At 41.7% G+C, this 26,081-nt stretch overlaps 2 protein-coding genes across 3 annotated transcripts; one reads left to right on the top strand and one right to left on the bottom strand.

The window, feature by feature from the left end:
* The first annotated feature begins 250 nt into the window (after nt 1-250).
* LOC120022079 (translocon-associated protein subunit beta-like) lies at nt 251-8,328 on the top strand. Its single transcript, XM_038965891.1, has 6 exons — nt 251-346; nt 1,179-1,336; nt 1,732-1,830; nt 1,978-2,086; nt 2,696-2,773; nt 7,616-8,328. The coding sequence occupies exons 2-6, from the start codon at nt 1,179-1,181 to the stop codon at nt 7,724-7,726; spliced, it is 555 nt and encodes a 184-aa protein (XP_038821819.1). The 5' UTR covers nt 251-346; the 3' UTR covers nt 7,727-8,328.
* Nucleotides 8,293-16,634, bottom strand: LOC120022078 (SH2 domain-containing protein 7-like). 2 transcript variants are annotated; one of them, XM_038965889.1, is made up of 9 exons: nt 16,529-16,634; nt 15,406-15,608; nt 14,164-14,339; nt 10,694-10,783; nt 10,447-10,621; nt 10,053-10,274; nt 9,595-9,949; nt 9,266-9,417; nt 8,293-8,838 (listed from the first exon to the last, which is right to left on the bottom strand). In XM_038965889.1, the coding sequence occupies exons 1-9, from the start codon at nt 16,554-16,556 to the stop codon at nt 8,653-8,655; spliced, it is 1,587 nt and encodes a 528-aa protein (XP_038821817.1). In that variant the 5' UTR covers nt 16,557-16,634; the 3' UTR covers nt 8,293-8,652. The 2 variants fall into 2 exon arrangements, with proteins under 2 accessions (XP_038821817.1, XP_038821818.1); XM_038965890.1 differs by having other exon boundaries at nt 15,448-15,608.
* Nucleotides 16,635-26,081: the final 9,447 nt, after the last annotated feature.

Genomic DNA, 26,081 nt, shown 5'->3' with positions numbered 1-26,081 from the left:
AACTCATTCTGACTGGTTGGACCTGAATCCCCAGTGGGTGGGCCTATGCCCTCCCAAACCCATCCATGGCTGCGCCCCTGTCCAGTCATGTGAAATCCATAGATTAGGGCCTAATGAATTTATTTAAATTGACTGATGAATTGTAACTCAGTAAAAAAGTTGAAATTGTTGCATGTTGCATTTATATTTTGTTGATTATTGGGAAGGATTTAGACCTTCACTGTGACGATACTCCAGTCCAGTTGGTGGCGGTAATAATGCGCCTTAAAGTTGGTTGCCAACCGCTAAGTAAAAATCCACAGAAGAAGAAACGTTCTTTCCTTGCTGATTTGTGACACGAAAGAAGGTAAGACTCTGCTTTATATATTGTGGTTTGTAGCGTTTTATCTTCTGTTAGTATCGAACAGACTGAGGAAATCACGCGTTTTAATACCTTGCCAACGATTCGCGTATTATTTTTAAATCTACAATTTGCAAGTTGGCTACAATCTTGACTGTCAGTCGTCTTCCTAGTTTTTAGCCAAGTACACGTAAGCATAAGCTTGGGGGGCTAATTGCTTGCTAGCTAATGTTAGTTAGCTACTGTATCTAGCTGCTAACGTTAACTGGCATCTTCTCGTAATGTAACTTTTTTTCAGACTGGTTAACATTTTTTGGCAGAATGGTTGACCATGTATTTTTATAGTCAATTCAAGCTAGATAACAATCTTTCATTTTAACATCTGGTCTTAATGTAACTAGTCAGCTAACGCGCCTAGCTCAAAGTTGGCAACATGTACACGTATGCTTTCTTTGAGTGAGTTTGTTCTATTTTTTTAATCAAGATTGTGGTAGATTGGCAAATAATCTTTATTAACGTCACGAGCTAACGTTAAGTAGATGTATTGAATTATCCATTACTATAGTACCATGTTGAGAACGGTATAGGTTTGACACGAGAGAATAAAATATTGTCTGTCGCTTTGGCCAAGAATGGCATCGGTAACGTTATCTTCACTTAGATAGCTAGTTGGCACTTCGTTTTTGCTTGATACAAAGTGAATGAGTTCGGCAATATTTAGAAATATAACGTAAGGAATATACAGTACATATTTTTCTTAATATTTATAATTTTGTCTTGGATCGAAGATGCATTTAATAAACTGAAATACACACGCAACTTTTCTAATCTGTTGCAGATGAGGACCCTGTACGTTTTTGCTCTACTGGCTCTACTGGGTCAGGGGACAGGAGAGGAGGGGGCTCGTCTGTTGGCTTCCAAGTCCCTGTTGAACCGTTACGCTGTTGAAGGCCGTGACCTCACACTGCAGTACAACATCTACAACGTTGGAACCAGGTATTGTACAACATCATCCATCTCTCCCTAGTTTATGTCAAATAATACCTGAGATTACACTAGTCTTGAATGGCTTCATATCCTTCAAAAGCAATGATCTGAAATGATTGTTACAACACTGCATGGATTATGGTGGAAACGCATCCATTCTAGTTCCAGTCATTGATTGTGAAGAAAAGAAAACTGAAAATGTTAATTGAAACCCAGCCTCAGGGGCATTGATGGAAGCCCCACATTATGGAAACACTACATTGTGTGTTAACCTGTGCCAATACAAGGCATTGAATGTCAGTCTGTGTGCTGAAAAGAAATGTATTGGTTTAGTCCCAATTCTGTACCCTTATCCCGACGTGTGCGGTTTCAAAATCCGCCTTAACTCAATCTCCGCCCCACAGCGCTGCCCTAGAGGTCGAGCTGTCTGATGACTCCTTCCCACCTGAGGATTTTGGCATCGTCTCCGGGATGCTGAACGTGAAATGGGACCGGATCGCCCCGTATCCTTTAAAGACACAATCCTAAAATGTGTTTCAGCCCAACGGCCTCATGGCTCCAAAGCACCAATCTTTTTCAATGAAGCCCGCATTGTACCCTGAAGTCTTATCAGTTTCTCTAGTTGTTGTTTGTACCTTAGCCCTACCCAGTGCCAGCAATGTCTCTCATACTGTGGTACTGCGCCCCCTGAAGGCCGGATACTTCAACTTCACCTCAGCTTCCGTCAGCTACCTGGCTCAGGAGGGAGGACATGTCGTGGTAAGGGAGAGTAAAATCTTCTATGGAGATCAGGGCCTGTATTCATAAAGCGTAGTAGGAATACTGATCTAGGATTTGTTTTTCCCCATTTACGTCTTAGTGAATAAGATTGCATGGACACCGTGGACTTTATCCTAGATCAGCACTCCTATTCTGAGATGGTTTATAAATATGGGCCCAGACCTGGGTTCAAATACTATTTTGAAAACTTTCAAATACTTTGATTGTTTGCTTAAGCAGTGGCATGTGGTCAGGGTTTGAACTTTTTGTGCTTTTGTATTGGTTCCATTGCAACAGGCGTGCTCAATCAAGCAGAGCTGAAGTATTTGAACTCAGGTCTGATGCAGACTCACTCTTTTCTCTGCTGCTCTCTCCAGCATGGAACTTTTCCTCTGCTACATTAACGTGCATAATGTAGCCTAACACACTGGCCTACTATTAGGCTGGTGTTGATTTACTGGCAAAATAGTTTTTATGCAATTGTACACTTCCTGTTATTGATTTCAAGTCATTGGAAACTCCCTCTAATCAATTGAACTAGAGACTGATGCAGAGTAGTGATGTTCATGACCTTTTGTGGAAATTAAACCTTATGTCTTCTTCCTGCAGGTTGGCTACACCAGCGCCCCCGGACAGGGTGGGATCTTGGCTCAGAGGGAGTTTGACAGGCGTTTCTCCCCCCACTATGTAAATCATTCGTCCTTTCAAACCATTGGCATGGTTATAGTAGACTTCTCTCAAAGACCTCTTACAAAAGTAGCAGTCAAAAGTTTGGACACACCTACTCATTCAAGGGTTTTTCTTTATTGTTTACTATTTTCTGCATTGTAGAATAATAGTAAAGACTTCAACTATGAAATAACACACATGGTATCTTGTAGTAACACAAAAAGAGTTAAACAAATCAAAATAGATTTTATATTTGAGATTCTTAAAAGTAGCCACCTTTTGCCTTGATGACAGCTTTGCACACTTGGCATTCTCTTAACCAGCTTCATTCTGCGGTCCAACTCATCCCAAACCATCTCAATTGGGTTAAGGTCGGGTGATTGTGGAGGCCGGGTAATCTGATGCAGCACTCATCACTCTCTTTGGTCAAATAGCCCTTACACAGCCTGGAGGTGTGTTGGGTCATTGTTCTGTTGAAAAACAAATGATAGTCCCACTAAGCACAAAGCAGATGGGATGGCGTATCGCTGCAGAATGCCGTGGTAGCCATGCTGGTTAAGTGTGCCTTGACTTCTAAATAAATCACCAACAGTGTCCCCAGCAAAGCACCATCACACCTCTTCCATGTTTCACGGTGGGAACCTCACATGCGGCGATAATCCGTTCACCTACTATGCTTCTCACAAATTTGGACTCATCAGACCAAAGAACAGATTTCCACTTGTCTAATGTCCATTGTTTCTTGGCCTAAGCAAGTCTTCTTCTTATTGGTGTCCTTTAGTAGTGGTTTCTTTGCAGAAATTTGACCATGAAGGCCTGATTCACGCATTCTCCTCTGAACAGTTGATGTTGAGATGTCTGTTACTTGAACTCTGAAGCATTTGGGCTGCAATCTGAAGTGCAGTTAACTCTAATGAACGTATCCTTTGCAGCAGAGGTAACTCTGGGTCTCACATTCCTGTGGTGGTCCTCATGAGAGCCAGTTTCATCATAAAGTAATGATGGACAGTCATTTCTCTTTGCTTATTTGAGCTGTTCTTGCCATAATATGGACTTGGTCTTTTACCAAATAGAGCTATCTTCTGTATACTACCCCTACCTTGTCACAACACAACTTTTGGGCTCCCGAGTGGCGCAGCGGTCTAAGGCACTGCATCTCAGTGCTGGAGATGTCACTACAGACCCTGGTTCAATTCCTGACTGTATCACAACCGGCTGTGATTGGGAGTCCCATATGGTGGTGCGCAATTGGCCCAGTGTCGCCCGGGTTAGTTTGGCCGGGGTAGGCCGTCATTGTAAATAAGAATTTGTTGTTAACTGATTTGCCTAGTAAAATAAAAATAGGCTCAAACGCATTAAGAAGGAAAGAAATTCCACAAATTAACTTTTTTAACAAGGCACTAATTGAAATGCATTCCAGGTGACTATCACGAAGCTGGTTAAGAGAATGCCAATTGTGTGCAAAGCTGTCATCAAGGCAAAGGGTGGCTACTTTGAAAAATCTCAAATTTAAAATATATTTTGATTTGTTAAACACTTTTTTTTGTGGATACTACATGATTTCATGTGTATTATTTCATAGTTTTGATGTCTTCACTATTCTACAATGTAGAAAATAGTAAAAATAAAGAAACCCTTGAATGAGTAGGTGTCCAAACTTTTGACTGGTACTGTACATATACATGCGCATAAACAGTGCATTCGGAAAGTATTCGGACCCCTTGGCCTTTTCCACATTGTTACGTTACAGCCTTGTTCTGAAATTCATTCAATTATATTTTTTCTTCATCAATCTACGCACAATACCCCATAATGACAAAGCGAAAACAGGTTTTCAGATTTTTGCAAATGTATTAAAAATAAACCTTTTATTTAGAAGTATTCAGCGCTTTTGCTAAAAGACTAGAAATTGAGCTCCGGTGCATCCTGTTTCCATTGATCATCCTTGAGATTTTTCTACAACTTGATTGGAGTTCACCTGTGGTACATTTTGTTGATTGGACATGAGTTGGAAAGGTTCACACCTGTCTATATAAGGTCCCACAATTGACAGTGCATGTCAGAGCAAAAACCAAGCCATGAGGTCAAAGGTATTGTCCGTAGAGCTCCGAGACAGGATTGTGTCTAGGCACAGGGTACCAAAACATTTCTGCAGCATTGAAGGTCCCTAAGAACACCGTAGCCTCCATCTTTTTTAAATGGAAGTAGTTTGGAACTACCAAGACTCTACCTTGAGGTGGCAAAACTGAGCAATTGTGGAAGAAGGGCCTTGGACAGGGAGCTGACCAAGAACCCTATGGTCCCTCTGACAGAGCTCCAGAGTTTCTCTGTGGCGATGGGAGAACCTTCCAGAAGGACCACCATCTCAAGCCCTAGGCAGGGTTGAGGGAAAGATGAACAGAGCGAAGTACAAAGAGATCCTTGATGAAAACCTGCTCCAGAGCGCTCAGGATCTGACTGGGGCAAAGTTTCAACTTCCAAAAGGACAATGGCCCTAAGCACACAGCCAACACAATGCAGGAGTGGCTTCAGGACAAGTCTCAATGTCCTTGAGTGGCCCAGCCAGAGCCCGGACTTGAACCCGATCGAACATCTCTGGAGAGACCTGAAAATAGCTGTGCAGCGACACTCCCCATCCAACCTGACAGAGCTTGAGAGGATCTGCAGAGAAGAATGGGAGAAACTCACCAAATACAGGTGTGCCAAGCTTGTTGCGTCATACAAGAAGCCTTGAGACTTCCAAAGGTGCTTCAACAAAGTACTGTGTAAAGGGTCTGAATACTTAAGTAAATGTGATATTTCAGTTTTTTATTTATAATAAATTAGCAAAAATGTCTAAACCTGTTTTTGCTTTGTCATTATGGGGTATTGTGTGTAGATTGATGAGGGGAAACTATTTAATCCAGTTTAGAATAAGTCTAATGTAACAATGTGGGAAAAGTCTAGGGATCCGAAAACTTAATTTTAACCACTTGATCCACTTGTCCTTCAGACAAGGTGACTGAAAATGTTGTGGTGTTTGATGCAAAAAAACACTTTACAAAATAAATGCATTGTTATTCCCATACTACTATGACAGAGAATCAGACCAATTGTGATACCCTCTGCCTATTGGTTACTTAGGTTATTCAAGTCTGTCTCAAAATACAACACTGACCCTTTAAGTAAAAAAAAAAAAAGAAGCTATTTTTCCTAACTCTCTTTTCAAAGATGTCTAGAAATGTACATGTTTCGTCCTCTTGTAGGAAGCAATCACTCCCATTATTGCTGACTACAAATTATCTATAACTGGGCTAATAACTTACTAACTAGCAAAGGAATATGAACAAATGTGCACACATGGCTACATGCAACGCTCTCTTTGATTGCGAAACAAGCGCATTACTCACGATCACTCATGCTGTAAAGGCAGTCCAGTTCAAAGTGAATGGTACAGATCCATATGGCAATGGTCTATTTGCATATAGACCTACTGCCGCTCTGATTGGCTATGCCACACCGGTCTGTGTGGAGTACAACACCGACCTGGCTGAGTCTTATGTGTCAGTGTAATAGAATCCTATTCCGATGCGTTCTGCCTACAACAAAATCTCTTGCATAGTTCATTTTGCATACTAAGTCTTGCATAGTTTGTTTCGGTATGTTGCATTGAAAGTGGCTAACATTGCAGTGATTCGATCACAATTCCCACAGTAAAGGGAAATGTTGATATTGTGAACTAAGGGGGAAAACACTGAACTTTCTAATCTCATGCTTCTCTGTGCAGGTTATTTCTTCTACGCAGCAGTTCCTGGGAGCTTAGAGGGAACATGGCTAATAGTCTTAATAGCATGCTCAATGGATAACCTTTTATTTAAAGTTATTTTTAGTGTAGAAATGGGCTCAGTCTGAGTCCAGGAAACCAGCCCTTTGTCGTTCTTAGATTTCCATTTCTTTGAGTATTACTTTTTAAGTAAATACCTGCAGTCAACTTGTGCAATACGTTAGGAGATAAAGAATGTTGCCTTTATTTCGCCTGTCACATTATGAAGCTTACGGTAGTCCCCAGTCAGAGGTCACGTGGTGTTTGTTTACGAGCACACAGCGACGAGAGACCGGAGCCTTGTGAGTCACTCACTGTTATGTAGCAAGGTGATATACTTACATTATCGAATTCACAACTAAATGTTTCCTGTCTAGATATCTTATAACTAAAATCTAAAATGTGCTAAATGGTCTGCAGTTGTGCGTATGGTTTGCTAATTTAGTAGCTAGTTGGCTAAATTGTTAGCAAGCGAATGCTTGATTTTTGAAAAAGCTAACAGCAGAGAATCCCGTCCTGGATCAAGAGCCTTGCTGGCTAATATTTGTTTTGTTCGTGCAGGAAACTGAGTAGCATTTTTGAGTTACTTGAGTTACGTTAGCATTCTTTGGGATTTTACATGCACTTGTTACTCTGTAATCCGAAGGTTAACAATGCTATCAGTAGTGTTTGAAAACAGCTCAAGCCTTGTGTTCAATGCCAGTATTGCTGAATATCCCAGTATGACAATCAGGATACTGCCCAAGCCGGTCCTATCCTCAATTGATGGGACACACGAAAATAACTGTCAGGGCCTCTGTTTACTAACGAGTTAATAGTCACCCCAAAACAAACTAGACTGCAAACAACCATGGTTAATTTTTTAAAATTCTCCACTCTGTCCATGTTGTATACAATTTAAATAGAACCCCACTTCAGTAGGGTTTTGTAACAAAACCCTTTTGATGGACGAGTTCTAGAAGTATCTCCCTGTTTTCCAAATGTTTTCTTGCTAAATTTGACCTAGGCCTTTTAATTGGCTGTGACCTTTTCCCTCACCCCCCTCTTTCTCCCTCCAGCTGGACTGGGCCGCCTTCGGCGTAATGACACTCCCCTCCATCGGCATCCCTCTGCTCCTGTGGTTCTCTAGCAAGAGGAAGTACGACTCGCCCAAGGCCAAGAAGAACTGAATACTACTCTCCACTGTGGAACTAGCTATGGCTGGGGGTTCAAGAACTTGCACCTTTTCACACTATTGTGCTTACATAAACTGTGCTGGCTCAGATATTTTCTTGTCACTTTGTTCTTTCCAGCATAGTTCCAGCAACCATGCTGGATGTGCATCCAGACTAGTGCAGTACATCTCTGCTCAGTAGTGTGAAAAGGGTATTAGTAACTCAGGATGGGAGGAGTGGCCGTAATAACATACTTACCCATATTGGGGTAAAACAAAACATGTAATATGAGTGATCTGGGAAGATGTGCTTCCTTGTGATTGATTGTGGGATTATGAGCTTTGTGGACTATAGCGTTCGATGATGGCGAGAATGGGCTAGTGGTTTCATTGCTGGTTATTCTATTCCATACACATGCATTACATACAGTACATATACAGAGGGGTGTCCAAGTCAGACTACAGCTGCAATGCAAGAATGACATTAACTTTTTGCCTTTTGTTTTATTTTGTAATTAATTTGTTTTGAAACCCTAAAAGTGAATAGTTTCCCAGGTGGTTCTGGGTGGGACTTTGTCTTGTTTGGGAAATAAACAAGCTGAGTTTTATAAAGTGTGATTCTTGTATTTTTACACATTTCTTTATCTTTGTGGGGTAGTGTGCAAGTGTACACTTCGAGGGTAGATCGGGACACAAAATGGAGCACAACTTCTGTAGATGCATTTTTGGCACACAGATTGACATTCAGGACTGTGTCTCGCCTCTTGTGTTAAATAGAAAAGATAACTTGATCAGTTGATATAAGTGTACAGTAAGTAAGGCTTAATTCTGGATATTTGCAAAGAGGGTCTTTGGTGAAGAGTGTTTAGGATTTATAGTTTGATATATTGTAGATAGGGTGGTCAGTATTTTGTTTACAAGGGGTGTTGTATGATAGGGTCTTTAGTAAGGAGTGGTTGGGTTGGGTGGAGGCAGCGGAGGCAGCGGAGGCCTTGAGCTGGTTGGCCTCTCTGGGAGCTGTTCATAGATGCTGGTGCTCGGGTCTTGGGTCAAAGGTCCTTCTGAACAAGGTGTCAGAAAGACTCCAGGTCGGGATGGGGAAGAGGACAAGATGGGATCTCCACATTGCTAGAAAAATGCATGGGAAAAAGAAATGAAACACCTTATCAAAATACTTTTATATAAAATCTGTATTTTTTTTATCTAACATTTTCAAACTACCTTATCTAGCAATGTGTAATTTTTACTCAATTACTGAAAATGCCTGATTAACATCAGTTATTTAGAATTACATTAGCCTATTATTTTCTTTATTGCCAACCTCTTACCAAAGTGGTGTAGATTGTGTGTCAAACGGAGGGCGGGGTTTCACTCCCGTGTACTTGAGTGATGAATTAAGATCACTAATTAGTAAAGAACTCCCTTTACCTGGTTGTCTAGGTCTTAATTGAAAGGAAAAACCAAATACTTGCAGACACTAGGCCCCCCATGGAGAGTTTGACACCCCTGGAGTAGATAATATATGCACAACAATGTATGTTTGGTGTTCCAATACCTGCACACTTCCGTCCTGTTGAGGGGGGCAGTTAACGGGCCTGGGAGGCAGTCGTAAAGGCCGGTTGGGGGCTGTCCTGGCTGGAAGGGGGATGTGACTGGGGGCCTCTCTTGTTCTTAGGTTCACCTCTGAGTAGAGGTGATGCTGGGGGTCTACAAAAGAGAGCAGATATATTGTAATACATTCATATGTTCATTGTTCATTCTAGACATGCAAAAATGTGTATTGTGTAATTTCAGGTCAAATCAGGCATGCCGTGCCTTGCTCAGGCCAATAACAATACAACCCCTGAAAGACAAGTAGCTAGTCTTGTCTTTCACCTCGCCCACCTGCACTCCTCTCGGCATCCCGCCAGCGCCCCATGGCGTAGAAGTCGATGTGTTCCTTTGTCTCTTCTTCACGTTGAACCAGATGAGGGGTTTCCTCGTAGGTGTGCAGGGGCTCCAACTTCCAGTAGTTTGGGTCCCCCGTGGACCCACGGTGCATGAGAGGGACGGAGGACGCTGTCTCCTCCTGGCCTGGAGGATTGCCCACATTGACGTAGGGAGATGTATCTGTCTGGGAAAGCATGCTTGGTGGCTTGTTGACCCGGGCGTACAGTGCGTCGAAGGCGCCCTCCCCAAATGCTCCTGCACAGCTAACGTCAGGTTCTGTCACATCTTCGAGGAGGATCAGATTTGTCACCTGGAAAAAATTTTGTCATGTAGTCTGTAAATCCATTAATAGCATTGACTTTTTTTGTGGGTTTGTTTAACTTACAAATGTTAAAGTGAGAATAGTTCCTCACCAACAGTTCGCCAAACTGGTTTTCTGGTTGAGAAAGGGACTTTTTTAGCACCTTCTTCACCACAGCATACTCTGGCGTCCCGTCGTCCGTAGGGACTGAGCTGGCCAATATCTCTTGGACATGGACAGTGGCAGGAGCCACTTCCTTTTCGGTCACTTTCGTTGTCTCTCCACCTTCATCCTGCAACCCCAGTTTAACTGTACCCTCACAAGCTTCACTGGACTGAGCGTGAGAGAGTAAAAGAAGAAAGATTGAGAAAAAAACTGTTGCAGTTGAGTTTACCTAAAAGGATAGTTTGCCACAAAATGTAAGTTTGTTAGGTGTTTAGGTGGTGCCAATGACTATTTCCCTTTCGCTTATGAAGAAGGCATGGTGTGGAATATGTACTCGGCACCTCGTCACAGGGCGTGGTGAGAATCTCGTTGAAGGGCCCCACGGGATACTGGGTGTAATAGCTGACCAGCTCCTGCAGGCTGCTATGGCGACTCTCCTCCCCAGCGATGAGGTAACACGCCCCTCTGCCACCCTCTTCTTCCTCTATGATGAAATGGCGGCACCTATCCTTTCCTCTGGGGGGAAAAGTGTGTGTCTGTATAAAAATGTCTTTAAGTGTTTGTGTGTGTGGTCTGTTGTGACTTTACCTGTACGAGAGTACAAAACCAATCTTTGACTCGCTGAGCCTGAGCAGAAAACAGCCCTGCTGCTTGTCCTTTAGAAGCTCCTCTGCCTCCCTATCCAAACAGTCAAGAGAGAGACACACACACACACACAGAGAAAAGTGAGAACAATTCATCTTTAACAAACTGCATAAGCTGTACAAACAGCACGTATGTATGTATGTATGTGTGTATAATTATGTCTTTGCTTTGACTCATGATGTGTGTGTCACGCCTTATCCGTTCCCCTCTAGTGCTGAGTAAAAGCCAAGTTATACTTGATCCAAAAATGTGGTCGGAGGCTCCGTATGGAGGGTGTGACGCACCAGAGGCATGCAGAGGCCTAATTTAGCTCTGTACCACACTGCCGTCCGCCTCCCAAATTTTGTGACAATGAGATTTGATTGGTTGACAGTAGGTGGGGGCGGGAGGTCCTGTATAAACACAACTTCACTTTGTTGACAACTTCCTTCACAGCAGCTCTGCGCTGCTCCATGAAGTGCTAGAAGTATGAATGCCCTGACTTCTGCAGAGGTCGTATCACCGTAATGCTGCACGGCCAATGCAGATGCCGGATTGACTATGCAGCGCCTTTAACACTAAAGTGGTTCCATTGAGGATTAGTCTTTCTGAACTATTTTCTATTTTGTTTACATATCTAGCTTTTGAACAGTGTTCTTCAATTCTGCGCCGTATTCACTAGATTCAAAACGGTAGCAAATGGGCCGAAACAAGGAGGTACAAAATGCTTGTTTTTGAGAATTCTGCAGTCCCAGATTTGGATTCAATTGTATGTGTACCTGTTTCTCTAAGTGAGAAATATTTGTGTGTGTGTGTGTGAATATGAATATGACCTGTATATTTGATTGAATTTATTAGACAATTTTAAAAACAACAAAAATTCTCACCCACGTACTGTTGGTCTACTGCTCACTTTTGAGACGGGCTACTAAACTCAGCAAAAAAATAAACGTGCCTTTTTCAGGACCCTGTCTTTCAAAGATAATTTGTAAAAATCCAAATAACTTTACAGATCTTCATTGTAAAGGGTTTAAACACTGTTTCCCATGCTTGTTCAATGAACCATAAACAATTAATGAACATGCACCTGTGGAACGGTCGTTAAGACACTAACAGTTTACAGACAGTAGGCAATTAAAGTCACAGTTATGAAAACTTAGGACACTAAAGAAGCCTTTTTACTGACTCTGAAAAACACCAAAAGAAAGATGCCCAGGGTCCCTGCTCATCTGTGTGAACGTGCCTTAGGCATGCTGCAAGGAGGCATTAGGACTACAGATGTGGCCAGCGCAATAAATTGCAATGTCTGTACTGTGAGACAGCGCTACAGGGAGACAGGACAGACAGCTGATCGTCCTCGCAGTGGCAGACCACGTGTAACAACACCTGCACAGGATCGGTACATCCGAACATCATACCTGCGGGTCAGGTACAGGATGGCAACAACAACTGCCCGAGTTACACCAGGAACGCACAATCCCTCCATCAGTGCTCAGACAGTCTGCAATAGGCTGAGAGAGGCTGGACTGTGGGCTTGTAGGCCTGTTGTAAGGCAGGTCCTCACCAGACATCACCGGCAACAACGTTGCCTATTGGCACAAACCCACTGTCGCTGGACTAGACAGGACTGGCAAAAAGTTCTCTTCACTGACGAGTCGCAGTTTTGTCTCACCAGGGGTGATAGTCGGATTTGCGTTTATCGTCGAAGGAATGAGCGTTACACCGAGGCCTGTACTCTGGAGTGGGATCGATTTGGAAGTGAAGGGTCTGTCATAGTCTGGGGCGGTGTGTCACAGCATCATCGGACTGAGATTGTTGTCATTGCAGGCAATCTCAACGCTCTGCGTTACTGACCATGGAGGTTATGCATTTCAAGGTCTTTGAATGGCAGCTGAGTACATACAGGTTTCCCTCCCCCATACCACTCTTAAATGTGAAAGGAGCAAAGTCAGTTTCACTTCTTCTAGTGGAATAGTTATGGTTATCCCTGACCAAGTAAAAGTACACTGAACAAAAATATAAACGCAACATGTAAAGTGTTAAAAGATCCCAGAAAAGTTCTATATGCACAAAAAGCTTAATTCCCTCAAATTCTGTGCAGAAATTTGTTTACATCCCAGGTAGGGAGCATTCTATTCTTTGTCAAGATAATCCATGCAACTGACAGGTGTGGCATATCAAGAAGCTGATTAAACAGTATGCTCATTACACAGGTGCACCTTGTGCTGGGATCAATAAAAGGCCAATCTAAAATGTGCAGTTTTGTCACACAACACAATGCTTGTGATGTTGTGATGACTGCAGGAATGTCCACCAGAGCTGTTGCCAGAGAATTTAACATTGTTTTAAAGAATTTGGAAGTACGTCCAACTGGCCTCACAACCGCAGACCACGTGTAACCACGCCAGCCAAGGACCTACACATCCAGCTTCTTCATCTGTGGGGTCATCTGAGACCTGCCACCCGGACAGCTGATGAAACTGAGGAGTATTTCTGTCCCCTTTTTGTGGGAAAAACTAATTCTGATTGGATTGGATGTGCCCCTGCCCAGTCATGCAAAATCTATAGATTAGGGCCTAATCAATGTATTTTGTTGGGTTCTGAGAATATGAAATATACGTATTCATGTCACTGAGGGAGAGAGAGGAATGTATAATGTTCACGTTCTGTCCGGATATGTTATTGTTAGCCATCAGGGATCCTATGGGAGGGAAAAAGACAGTCTGGTACGAGTCAACATGACAGCCGTGAGTTTGGGAGGAGTGAGCACTTTGGGGCAGAGGTCAGGTCAGAGGAAGTGAGGAAGAACAGATATAACTAAGGTTCTGTCTAGCAACAGAGATGCATTGGCTGTTCAGATGTGTAGGAGGAGACTCAACCTATGAGAAAGGGTTAAATATCAGTGCTTGTGTAAATATGTTTTTTTGTCTTATGCAGATGTAATGACTCAATGGGTGAATAAACTTGGTTTAAGCTTTACTAATCGTCCGTGAGTTTTAATAGGTTAATTTAGAACCTAACAATTTCAATTGACTTATTTCATTTATGAACTGTAACTCTGCAAAATCTTTGAAATTGTTTATATATTTGTTCAGTATAATTACATAGTTACTTGAGGACCATACTGTGGACAATCTCATATACAAGACACAATTTAAATCTGAGAGAATCTCTCCTCCACTTTGAGCCATCTGAGGCTTTCAAAGTGTGAATGTTCAAGATGAGTATGTTTGTCCCTTTGTATTTGTCGTGTCATCTGTGGTCGTGTGTATGTGTGCATGTGTGTGTTTTATGTGTGTTTGATTGTATGTGTGTGCATGTGTGTCTGCGGTCTTTTTGCATATGCACTTGTTTCCCTGGATGCGCCATGTTTCTTTTTTCTATTGCAGATAATATGTATACAAGTATATGTTTCTGTGTGCTAGCAGTCTGACCTGCGCGTGGCGAAGCCGTGTAGCCAGCGGGGCATTGGGCGACCAGGCCGACACAGGCGGGGGAGCTGTGTCCTCTCAAACCACAGCAGGGTGTGGGCCCGAAGGGACGGGGACAAGGGCTCCAGGGGCCCGGGGCCACCCAGAGTCAGAGCAGGAGACACCCTCTTCACTACTGTCTGATAGAGGGAGATAGACAGGGAGGATTGTGAGATTTATAGGCACATTCAATAGTTTCTCTGTTGTGCTGTCGGGTATCTTTCGATTATTGTGGAGACTTTAAGGCTATCCTGAAAAGAAAACAAAAAGGGGGAAAAGGAGAGAGCATGAGAGAACAAGGCCCGGTCCAGAAATAGCACCTACCAACTATAATCAATATGTATAGCTCCACCTTGTCTGAAAGAGGGAAGGAAAGAGATGGGAGAGAGGGGGTGGGAGAGGGAGAACACAGCTGTTGTTCACACAGGTAAGCTTGGATACGTTCCCACAGAAGTTACCTTAGCAAGAGAAGACAGTTACATTTTAAACACTTGATATGCTCATCCATGCCTTTTTCGTTCCAGCGTGCAGTCAACTACATGAAAGTGGCCAACATGCCATCCTGGACATTGGGCCCTACCCGCAGCACGTCCAGTAGGTGCTCTCTGTTACAAACCTGCAAGGCACCACAGTCCCCGGCATCTGCTACAACATTACTGTGAGGCCAGTAGACAACAAGGCTTATAATGTGTATGTATGGTTTAAACCTTCAAATAAACACATCATAGTATTTCACCTATCCTTTCCCATTTATGCACATCAAACCGGTAGGATCTTGTCGAAGGCTCTAGAGACAGAATCTGAACTGGGCTGACCCATGCCACGCTGAACGTAGAGAGGTAACTTTCAGTTGTCTTTATTTTAACGTTTCTATCCCACCATGAAATGGACGTTTTTATTGTTCGAGCCACAGGAAGTTGTCTGTCTCTAACTGCACTATGTGGTTTAGGGTGTAAAGCGTGGCTGCTGGTTTCACACATGACAATCTGACTGGAGGCGTACGGGAAGTCCTCTACAAATACACAGACATATGCATTTTAGAAAACAAGCATTCACATTCAGTAGAAATTGTACAAATGTTTGTCTGTGTCGTGTCTACCATGCATAGTAAACACTATTGAAAAGCATGCAAATTGCAGGATTTTGACCCAATAGTAGAGTTTCCACTGATCTGGTAAATCTAATGTAACATTTGTATTCTGTAACCTCATTCTCCTGGCCATTGGTTTGTTTGGCTGGTAACACCACCTCCTCACGAAGAGTTTTGGGGACCTTTAAGCTCCGCCTGGGTTTGATTGGAGGAGTCTGGCGGGTGGGCGGGTCTTGAGCAGAATGCTGGTGTGGTACAGGCTTTTGGGGTTGGATTGGCAGGCAGCTGATTCGCTCTTCTCGCCTGAGGATTTCAACATCTGCAAACCAACACAAAATAATATATAAAGCTAACCTTAACCATCACAAAAGTGACGGCCACAGAAACCATATTTTTTACATTTAACAAACACAATATTATGAACTAACAAAATATTATGGGCTTAATAACAGTACAATATTGTATTTATTTATTTAACTAGGCAAGTCAGTTAAGAACACATTTCGTGAGTTTTCGTGAGAAGACCGATTTGTCTCATGGTCTGACAAACACCGCAGTAACTCGGTTACCTTTCACAACAGATGCTGAAGCCCGACATAAGTGGATGCGGTGGATTGAGCCCTTGCAAAAAATGCCTAAATTGACAGATTTTAATGGGGATTTTGATGTTTTCACTTTGTCATGATGGGGTAGTGTGAAACAAAAAAATATTTAATCAATTTTGAATTCAGACTGTAACACAACAAAATGTGGAAACTGTAGTAAGTCAAGGCACTGTAGTAAAACACATGAGACACAAGACAACATAAAAGGTGATCAGGTAACTACTCTTGTGTGATGAGTAACCTTTTTCTGAGACCTGCCTTAGCTCCCACAGCTAATGCATGTAGGTTTTAGCTTAGTGGGCTAACACAATATTTAGGTGCGCAGACAAACCTGTCTCTCTAACTCTTTCAGCCCAACAGCAGACCCGTCACTTGGCTTGGTATAATGCTGAGTGATTGGGATGGGGAAATGTAACCACTCTCAGCTATGGCCAGGATTCACAGTCCGTGAGATCGACATGATCTTTTTAAACATATTTCTAAACTATACATTGTTTGTTAATAAAGACTCAAACGGCAATAAAAATGTAAGCAATGGTAAACATTAGCAATGATATTAAACGAGTTAGTAATGAAAACATTGTTCCTACATAGTTCTGACTTAATATAAAATGGTTAAAAGTATAAGCCTGACCTTTTAAGTGCTGGTAGTCAAAGTCCATGATGACATTTAAAATAGGTTGTCACAAGACAGCTGTATCAACGGATGTCTGAACATCTCTTTCCTCCTCTACATCAACTGCTGAGAGAGAGAGAGAGAGAGAGAGAGAGAGAGAGAGAGAGAGAGAGAGAGAGAGAGAGAGAGAGAGAGAGAGAGAGAGAGAGAGAGCGAGAGAGAGAGAGAGAGAGAGAGAGAGAGAGAGAGAGAGAGAGAGAGAGAGAGAGAGAGAGAGAGAGAGAGAGAGAGAGAGAGAGAGAGAGAGAGAGAGAGAGAGAGAGAGAGAGAGAGAGAGAGAGAGAGAGAGAGAGAGAGAGAGAGATTAACTATAAAAGTTGTTGTGGGTGGGGGAGGGGTAATTTAATCTTTACCAATTTCTTAATTACATAATTATGTCCTAAGTTGTGCATACATATACCATATGTGATACAGTATGTGCATGTATCTACAATTATCATGTATTATTCTTATTTTTTAAATATTTTCTTTTTACAAAGAACAACTGCTCATGTCCATCACAAAAGAAACAATAACTTGCATGAGCTGAGCTGAATCTTTACCCTGTTGCCTACAAGTTACCCAGCGCTCTCTTTTTGGTGCACATTTTGCATTTGTCAAGTTAGAGAACTGAGAGACATGTGGCACAAAGAACAAAGTGGCAGTCACATGCCCCCACCCATGCGCACACACACACACACACACACACACACACACACACACACACACACACACACACACGCACACACACACACACACACACACACACACACACAGGAAGAGTGAGGAACCGCAACTTAACAAATGGCAACAGAGATAGGAGGACTGGAGAAAATGAAAGCGTGAGCTGAACTTAGTCAGACAGACTCAGGACTCAATTCATTCAATTGCAGATGATGGAAAATAGCACTGTGGAAACGAGATGACTCAGAATGTATAGCTCTGTGAACCACGTTAAAACTGTCCCTCCCCACAAGTTGTTCCTCTCGCAGACTTTGTCATTGGTTATGTGAAACCACATCTGTCTTTAATTTAAAATACACTGCTCAAAAAAATAAAGGGAACACTTAAACAACACAATGTAACTCCAAGTCAATCACATTTCTGTGAAGTCAAACTGTCCACTTAGGAAGCAACACTGATTGACAATAAATTTCACATGCTGTTGTGCAAATGGAATAGACAACAGGTGGAAATTATAGGCAATTAGCAAGACACCCCCAATAAAGGAGTGGTTCTGCAGGTGGTGACCACATACCACTTCTCAGTTCCTATGCTTCCTGGCTGATGTTTTGGTCACTTTTGAATGCTGGCGGTGCTTCACTCTAGTGGTAGCATGAGACGACACAAGTGGCTCAGGTAGTGCAGCTCATCCAGGATGGGACATCAATGCGAGCTGTGGCAAGAAGGTTTGCTGTGTCTGTCAGCGTAGTGTCCAGAGCATGGAGGTGCTACCAGGAGACAGGCCAGTACATCAGGAGACGTGGAGGAGGCCGTAGGAGGGCAACAACCCAGCAGCAGGACCGCTACCTCCGCCTTTGTGCAAGGAGGAGCAGGAGGAGCACTGCCAGAGCCCTGCAAAATGACCTCCAGCAGGCCACAAATGTGCATGTGTCTGCTCAAACGGTCAGAAACAGACTCCATGAGGGTGGTATGAGGACCCGACATCCACAGGTGGGGGTTGTGCTTACAGCCCAACACCGTGCAGGACGTTTGGCATTTGCCAGAGAACACCAAGATTGGCAAATTCGCCACTGGCGCCCTGTGCTCTTCACAGATGAAAGCAGGTTCACACTGAGCACGTGACAGACGTGACAGAGTCTGGAGACGCCGTGGAGAACGTTCTGCTGCCTGCAACATCCTCCAGCATGACCGGTTTGGCGGTGGGTCAGTCATGGTGTGGGGTGGCATTTCTTTGGGGGGCCGCACAGCCCTCCATGTGCTCGCCAGAGGTAGCCTGACTGCCATTAGGTACCAAGATGAGATCCTCAGACCCCTTGTGAGACCATATGCTGGTGCGGTTGGCCCTGGGTTCCTCCTAATGCAAGACAATGCTAGACCTCATGTGGCTGGAGTGTGTCAGCAGTTCCTGCAAGAGGAAGGCATTGATGCTATGGACTGGCCCGCCCGTTCCCCAGACCTGAATCCAATTGAGCACATCTGGGACATCATGTCTCGCTCCATCCACCAACGCCACGTTGCACCACAGACTGTCCAGGAGTTGGCGGATGCTTTAGTCCAGGTCTGGGAGGAGATCCCTCAGGAGACCATCCGCCACCTCATCAGGAGCATGCCCAGGCATTGTAGGGAGGTCATACAGGCACGTGGAGGCCACACACACTACTGAGCCTCATTTTGACTTGTTTTAAGGACATTACATCAAAGTTGGATCAGCCTGTAGTGTGGTTTTCCACTTTAATTTTGAGTGTGACTCCAAATCCAGACCTCCATGGGTTGATAAATTTGATTTCCATTGATAATTTTTGTGTGATTTTGTTGTCAGCACATTCAACTATGTAAAGAAAAAAGTATTTAATAAGAATATTTCATTCATTCAGATCTAGGATGTGTTATTTTAGTGTTCCCTTTATTTTTTTGAGCAGTGTACATAGGAAACATTTTACTTAAGTGGAAGTTAGGATTGAGGATTCGCCCCTGAGTGAACCCGCAGTGTGATTTCCTGTATCTGTGATAGACTGAAATTGGGCCTACGTTTAACTATGACCAAAGTAGCTCTCATTGGTTCACCATAAGGTCAATTAACACTGAAATACACTCTCAATACTGAATAATGAAAAATTAGCAGGAATTAATGAACATTTCCTGTTATCTTTCTCACAGCTGCATTGTTGTTGTCACGTTCATTTTCTTAATATTTTTATCTTCACATCTCCCCTGTTCTCGCTGTCTCCCCATGCCTCAAAAATCTCTCCATCTCTCTTGAAATACACAAATATTTATTTCGCATGAACAAACCTGCAGGCACAGGCTGACAATATCTCACCATCGTTGTGTGTTACAGCGTAGGATCATTGAAACATGATGGCCCATATGGCGACTTGACAAGTTGCTTCATATCTAGGAAGTGTGGTTGTCAGGTTAGTTTTTTTCGAATTGCATAGCATGCCTGTACAACTCAATATAGTCTATATGGCACTTACTAATTATGAAACATTTAGAGCAGTTATTTTTTCTAAGAGCTCATATTATGTCCACAACTGTTCTGTTCCATCCGTGTAGGTATACTTACTGTGTATTACTGTATAAAAACAATAATCATAATAACAATTTGCTACATTTATTAAATCAGGTGTATTCCATGCATTTAAAAAAATGTATTTATCGGAGAATTAGGCCATAGATTTGTGGTTATTCCAATGTTAAAGGTAAAGAGAAAGGATTAGGGCAGAACTACAGTAGGATTAGGCTACTTATAAATAACAGTTCAATTTTAATTCCACAGAGCGGCGCAAGAACCAAACACATCCCAAGATAATGTTTTGGGGATGATACAGCACACGTGCCATAATAGAAACATGACATCTTGAAGCAAACGATCATAGGCCAATTGCATATCATCATGGTCATCATTAATTATCATCATCATCAATCCATGAATGTCGTTGATCTAATTTTTATGAATTAGTGTGTATAGCCATACAATAGGGAGCTACCACACACACACAGGCTGACAATATCTCACCATCGTTGTGTGTTACAGCGTAGGATCAGTGAAACATGATGGCCCATATGGCGACTTGACAAGTTGCTTCATATCTAGGAAGAGTGGTTGTCAGGTTAGTTTTTTTTCGAATTGCATAGCATGCCTGTACAACTCAATATAGTCTATACAAACCGCACACTTGTTCAACGATTTTCTTGTTTGAGACAGCCGTTTCGTGCCTCTATTTCGGACCTCTGTTGGACTGGCACGATTCGTGACGTCTTCGTGCGCAGCCACGCAAACAGTTTCGAAAACAGGTGAGCTCTTTTCATAGCCGCCTTTGGTGCGTAAAACGTCGGTATCGTTATTTACTCATACAGAAAAGCAGAACGATAGCGGGGGTATCAGACAATGTTGCATTGCTGTGGTATGTCGCAACTCAAACGAAACAACGTTGCCTGAATGCTATCAAACGAAACCACGTTGCCTGAACGCTTATAATAGGCTACATTCCGAGAAAAGGATTCCAATATTTTGCAGGTATTCATTTTTATTCAGGTGGGTCTTTTGTAGAATTAAATTCACACAGTTGTAAATACCGGTGGTCGTGTTTTGTATGACATGCTATTCTCTGTAACGTGTGTGAGTGACAGAGAGAGCGGGAGGGCTTTTATATTCATAATGTATAGGCTACTGTATAATAAAATGCTCTATCCTAGATATTTTTATGTGATACCCTAATGTAAATCTGGTTGTGTTGTGTGTAGTGGTACTACTTCGAAGTAATGGGAATTGGGTGCCTGTGCACTGGAGCAAAGAGCATCGTGAGCTCTGATTGCAACCTGGTCTCAGAACATTTCGTGTTATTCTGTATATTAAAACCTGTTGAGGATAGGGGGTGCTGTTTTCACTTTTGGGGAAAATCGTTCAAAATTTAAACGGCCTCGTACTCAATTCTTGCTCGTACAATATGCATATTATTATTACTATTGGATAGAAACACTCTCTAGTTTCTAAAACCGTTTGAATTTTGTCTGTGGGTCAAACACAACTCATTTGGCAGCACACTTTGTGACCAGGAAGTGGAAAGTCTGAAATCGATGCTGTGTTCAAGTCGCTGCCTATAAATGGGCATGATACGTATGACTATACGTGCACGTCATACACCTTCCCCTGGATGTCAAGAGGAAGTGAGAGGAAAAAGGAGTTGATTATCTCTGTCTGACGTTGAATGAGCCCTCTTGGAACAACGTGTCCCCCATTTTCTGTTGTCTGCAAGGCGCGTGGGGGGACCTGCTATTGCCTACTGGAAACCTGTCGTTATGGGCGAATATGAGCTCCGGCTTTGAATTTATTTGATACATGTTACAATATCATCCTAAAGTATGTTTTTTCAATATAGTTTCATTAGATTATAGAAATTTATTCGGGACGTTAGGCGTGTTGCGTTGTTTGACTTTGTTGACGTTGGAGAGCTTAGCGCCGCATGGCCAGTGTGCTTGCTAATTCAAGAGGGGAAAAGAACGTTCTGAATCCAAACAAAGACGGTTCTGGACAAAGGACCCATTGTACAACATTCTGATAGAAGATCAGCAAAAGTAGGAACCATTTTGTGATGCTATTTCATATATCTGTCGAACTGTGTAATAGTAGCTTTGCGCTCAGGTTTTGGTTATTCCCTTACCATAACTAAGTCTTATGTCGTAATGAAGATATTTTTAGAATTCTAACACTGCGATTGCATTAAGAACTAATGGATCTATCGTTTCCTATACAACATGTATTTTTTTGTAATGTTTATGATTAGCTATTTGGTCAGAATAGGTGAGAGTCTAATAGAAATATCTGCACATTCTGGGAAAAATATGCTACGTTAGCACGTTATGCTACGTTATGCTACGTTGTATAACCACGGATTTCAGCTCTAAATATGCACATTTTCGAACAAAACATAAGTGTATGTATAACCTGATGTTACAGGACTGTCATCTGAGGAAGGTTTATGAAGGTTAGTGAAATTTAATATCTTTTGCTGGTTTATTCGCTAACGCTAACGTGCCTCTTGCTATCGCTAACGTGCCTTGATGAATGAATGCGGTTGTGTGGTAGGCTATTGTAGTAAGCTAATATAATGCTATATTGTGTTTTCGCTGTAAAACACTTAGAAAATCTGAAATATTGGCTGTATTCACAAGATCTTTGTCTTTAATTTGCTATACACCATGTATTTTTCAGAAATGTTTTATGATGAGTATTTCGGTATGTCACGTTGGTGTCTGTAATTATTCTGGCTGCTTTCGGTGCAATTTCTGATTGTAGCCGCAATGTAAACTATGATTTATACCTGAAATATGCACATTTTTCGAACAAAACATAGATTTATTGTATAACATGTTATAAGACTGTCATCTGATTAAGTTGTTTCTTGGTTTCTTTGGTTTGTTCTAGGTTAGTTTGGTTGATTTTGATTTTGCTACCTGTGCTGTGAAAAATGTCTGTGCTTTTTTCTATTTGTTGGTGAGCTAACATAAATATATATTGTGTTTTCCCTGTAAAACATTTAAAAAATCGGACATGTTGGCTGGATTCACAAGATGTGTATCTTTCATTAGCTGTATTGGACTTGTTAATGTGTGAAAGTTAAATATTTCTAAAAAAATATTTTTTGAATTTCGCGCTCTGCCTTTTCAGTGGAATGTGGGAGGAGTTCCGCTAGCGGAACGGGGGGGCGAGACAGGTTAATCCGAGATACTCCATTTAGTGTGGTGTATTATGTTTCGTATGGTATGTATTAATTTGTGGATGTCCATCATCCATTTCGTATGATATGTTACGAATTTTATATATGTTACAAATTATAATTCTTATGATATGAATTGGCAAAACATACAATACGTTACGAATTCGCAAAACGTATGATATGTAACAAATATTATTTGTTTTGGCTAATGTTAGCTAGGTGGCTAATGCTAACGTTAGCTAGGCTAAGGTTTAGGTGTTAGGGTTAAGGTTAGGAGTTAGGTTAAAGGGTTAAGGTTAGGGTTATGGGAATGGTTAGCTAAAGGGTTAGGGTTAGCTAACATACTAAGTAGTTGCAAAGTAGCAAAAAAGTAGTAAGTAGTTGAAAAGTTGCTAATTAGCTAAACATGTCCGTGATGAGATTCGAACACGCAACTTTGGGTTGCTAGATGTTCGTGTTATACCTTTTGTTTTTGCCTTAAGTAACCTTTTGCCTTATGTAACCATACCAAACATTACAAATCATACTAATTTGAGTGTCCCGGATTTACATTTACTATGTTACGTCTAGTCTATTAGACCAGGCTGTTGATTTGAACATACAGTTCTCTGCACTGCTCCCAGGGGCTTGACTCACATGACATCACACTGACCAATGCACTGTGTAGTGACTCTGACTATGGCTCAGTTGTAACATTTATCTACATTGAAATATGGATATACAGTACTGTAGGCTACTGGGGTATGGCTAAATTAAAGGGGCAATCTGCGATTGATACATCCATTTTTTGTTTTACTTTTAAATGATTTATATAGGCCTATACCCATTGATTATTGAAGAATATAACTTATAAATGCCTCATGAGAACCAGAAATTCAATATTGATGTCATAGATGGTCAGACCTTATATTCATAGCTCTGTCTATGAATTTGAGAGTGGTAACATTTCTCCAACCCCAACCCTTAATTAACTGTTTAATAAACAGTGGCGGGTTGATTACTTACAGATTACTTCTTTGATCTTCACAGATTCAATTATGTTTGATTATCAAAAATGTAAGGTTTGAAAGTAACGGGAGATACTTTTTTATTGGCATATCTAATGTCTCATATCATAACAGATCCCACTTCTGACACCAATGTAGTGAGGTTGAGGCATAGCTGACAGCTGGGTTCAATTAGTCATCACCTCATACAGTACGTAAAAAGTTTGGAAACACCTACTCATTCAAGGGTTTTTCTTTATTTTTTTACTATTTTCTGCATTGTGGTAATAGTGAAGACATCAAACTATATAATAACACATATGGAATCATGTATTAACCAAAAAAGTGTTAAACAAATCAAAATATATTTTATATTTGAGATTTTTCAAAGTAGCAAACCTTTGCCTTGATGACAGCTTTGCACACTCTTGGCATTCTCTCAACCAGCTTCATGAGGTAGTCACCTGGAATGCATTTAAATGAACAGGTGTGCCTTGTTAATTTGTGGAATTTCTTTCCTTCTTAATGCGTTTGAGCCAATCAGTTGTGTTGTGACAAGGTAGGGGTGGTATACAGAAGATAACCCTTTTTGGTAAAAGACCAAGTCCATATTATGGCAAGAACAGAACAGTAAGCAAAGATTAAAACAATTGTATTTAACCGGGCAAGTAATTTAAGAACAGATTCTTATTTACAATGATGGCCTAGTAACAGTGGGTTAGCTGCCTTGTTCAAGGGCAGAACGAGAGATGTTTACCTTGTCAGCTCAGGGATTTGATCTAGCAACCTTTCGGTTACTGGCCCAATGTTCTAACCACTAAGCTACCTGCCACCACACAAAACAATAGTCCATCATTACTTTAAGACATGAAGGTCAGCCAATTCAGAAAATTTCAAGAACTTTGAACATTTCTTCAAGTGCAGTTGAAAAAACATCAAGCGCTATGATGAAACTGGCTCTCATGAGGACCGCCACAGGAAAGGAAGACTCAGAGTTACCTCTGCTGCAGAGGATAAATTCATTAGAGTTAACTGCACCTCAGATTGCAGCCCAAATAAATGCTTCACAGAGTTCAAGTAACAACACATCTCAACATCAACTGTTCAAAGGAGACTGAGTGAATCAGGCCTTCATGGTCGAATTGCTACAAAGAAACCACTAAAACATCAATAAGAAGAAGAGACTTGCTTGGGCCAAGAAGCACAAGCAATGGACATTAGACCGGTGGAAATCTGTCCTTTGGTCTGATGAGTCCAAATTTGAGATTTTTGGTTCCAACTGCCATGTCTTTGTGAGATCCAGAGTAGGTGAACGGATGACCTCCGCATGTGTGGTTCCCACCATGAAGCATGGAAGAGGAGGTGTGATTCTTCACTATTATTCTACAATGTAGAAAATAGTACAAATAAAGAAAAACCCAACAATGAGTAGCTGTCTCCAAACTTTTGACTGATACTATACTTGCCAACCCAATTAGATACTACTGTGGTGTTAAACTGTCTGCTAGGTCATCTTAGTGAACAACACCAAATAGTCCCCTGGCCTGTGATGTTCATAGATAATGATTGTAGATGTTGATATTGTTAAATTAGCTATCCATATTTTCACCAATGCAAAAGAAAAAACTGATCATAGGCCTAAACTCTAACCACAAACGTTACGGAAAGATGTCTTTACTCTATAAGATGATTGTAAAGTTTATGACATGGCCAAGGATAATGTCTCACCATGTATATCATTGTCTCAGTAGTTCCTGTAATCAGTGTACTATGTAATCCTTAGTGGTCTGGAAATGCTCTGCAACCCAAGGAGAAATTGTTGAGCTTGCTTGGCACATTGGGACCAATGGAATAGCCACAACAATGCAAACCCCGCCATTCTGGCACTCCAAGAAGGCTCAAACATTTGAAAGATATTAAATTCTACTTGAAACCAGGTCTGACTTTGTGTATGGCAGTATGGGTACTCCATTCTAGCCTTGTCAGACAAGCACAATGCTGAACATGACAATGATTTGTGAATAGTTTTGACTTAAGGCTCACAAATGTTGATTATGTAATGATCTGTGTACTTTGCTGGTGTGAGTGCATCTAAAGTTAACATCATGTGCAAACACATCTGACATTTCCAAAATGATATAC

Source organism: Salvelinus namaycush, chromosome 27 (assembly GCF_016432855.1).
Source record: "Salvelinus namaycush isolate Seneca chromosome 27, SaNama_1.0, whole genome shotgun sequence".
Taxonomy (NCBI): Eukaryota; Metazoa; Chordata; class Actinopteri; order Salmoniformes; family Salmonidae; genus Salvelinus; species Salvelinus namaycush.
Note: the sequence above shows the minus strand (reverse complement) of the source record. Positions and strands in the feature narration are given on the sequence as shown.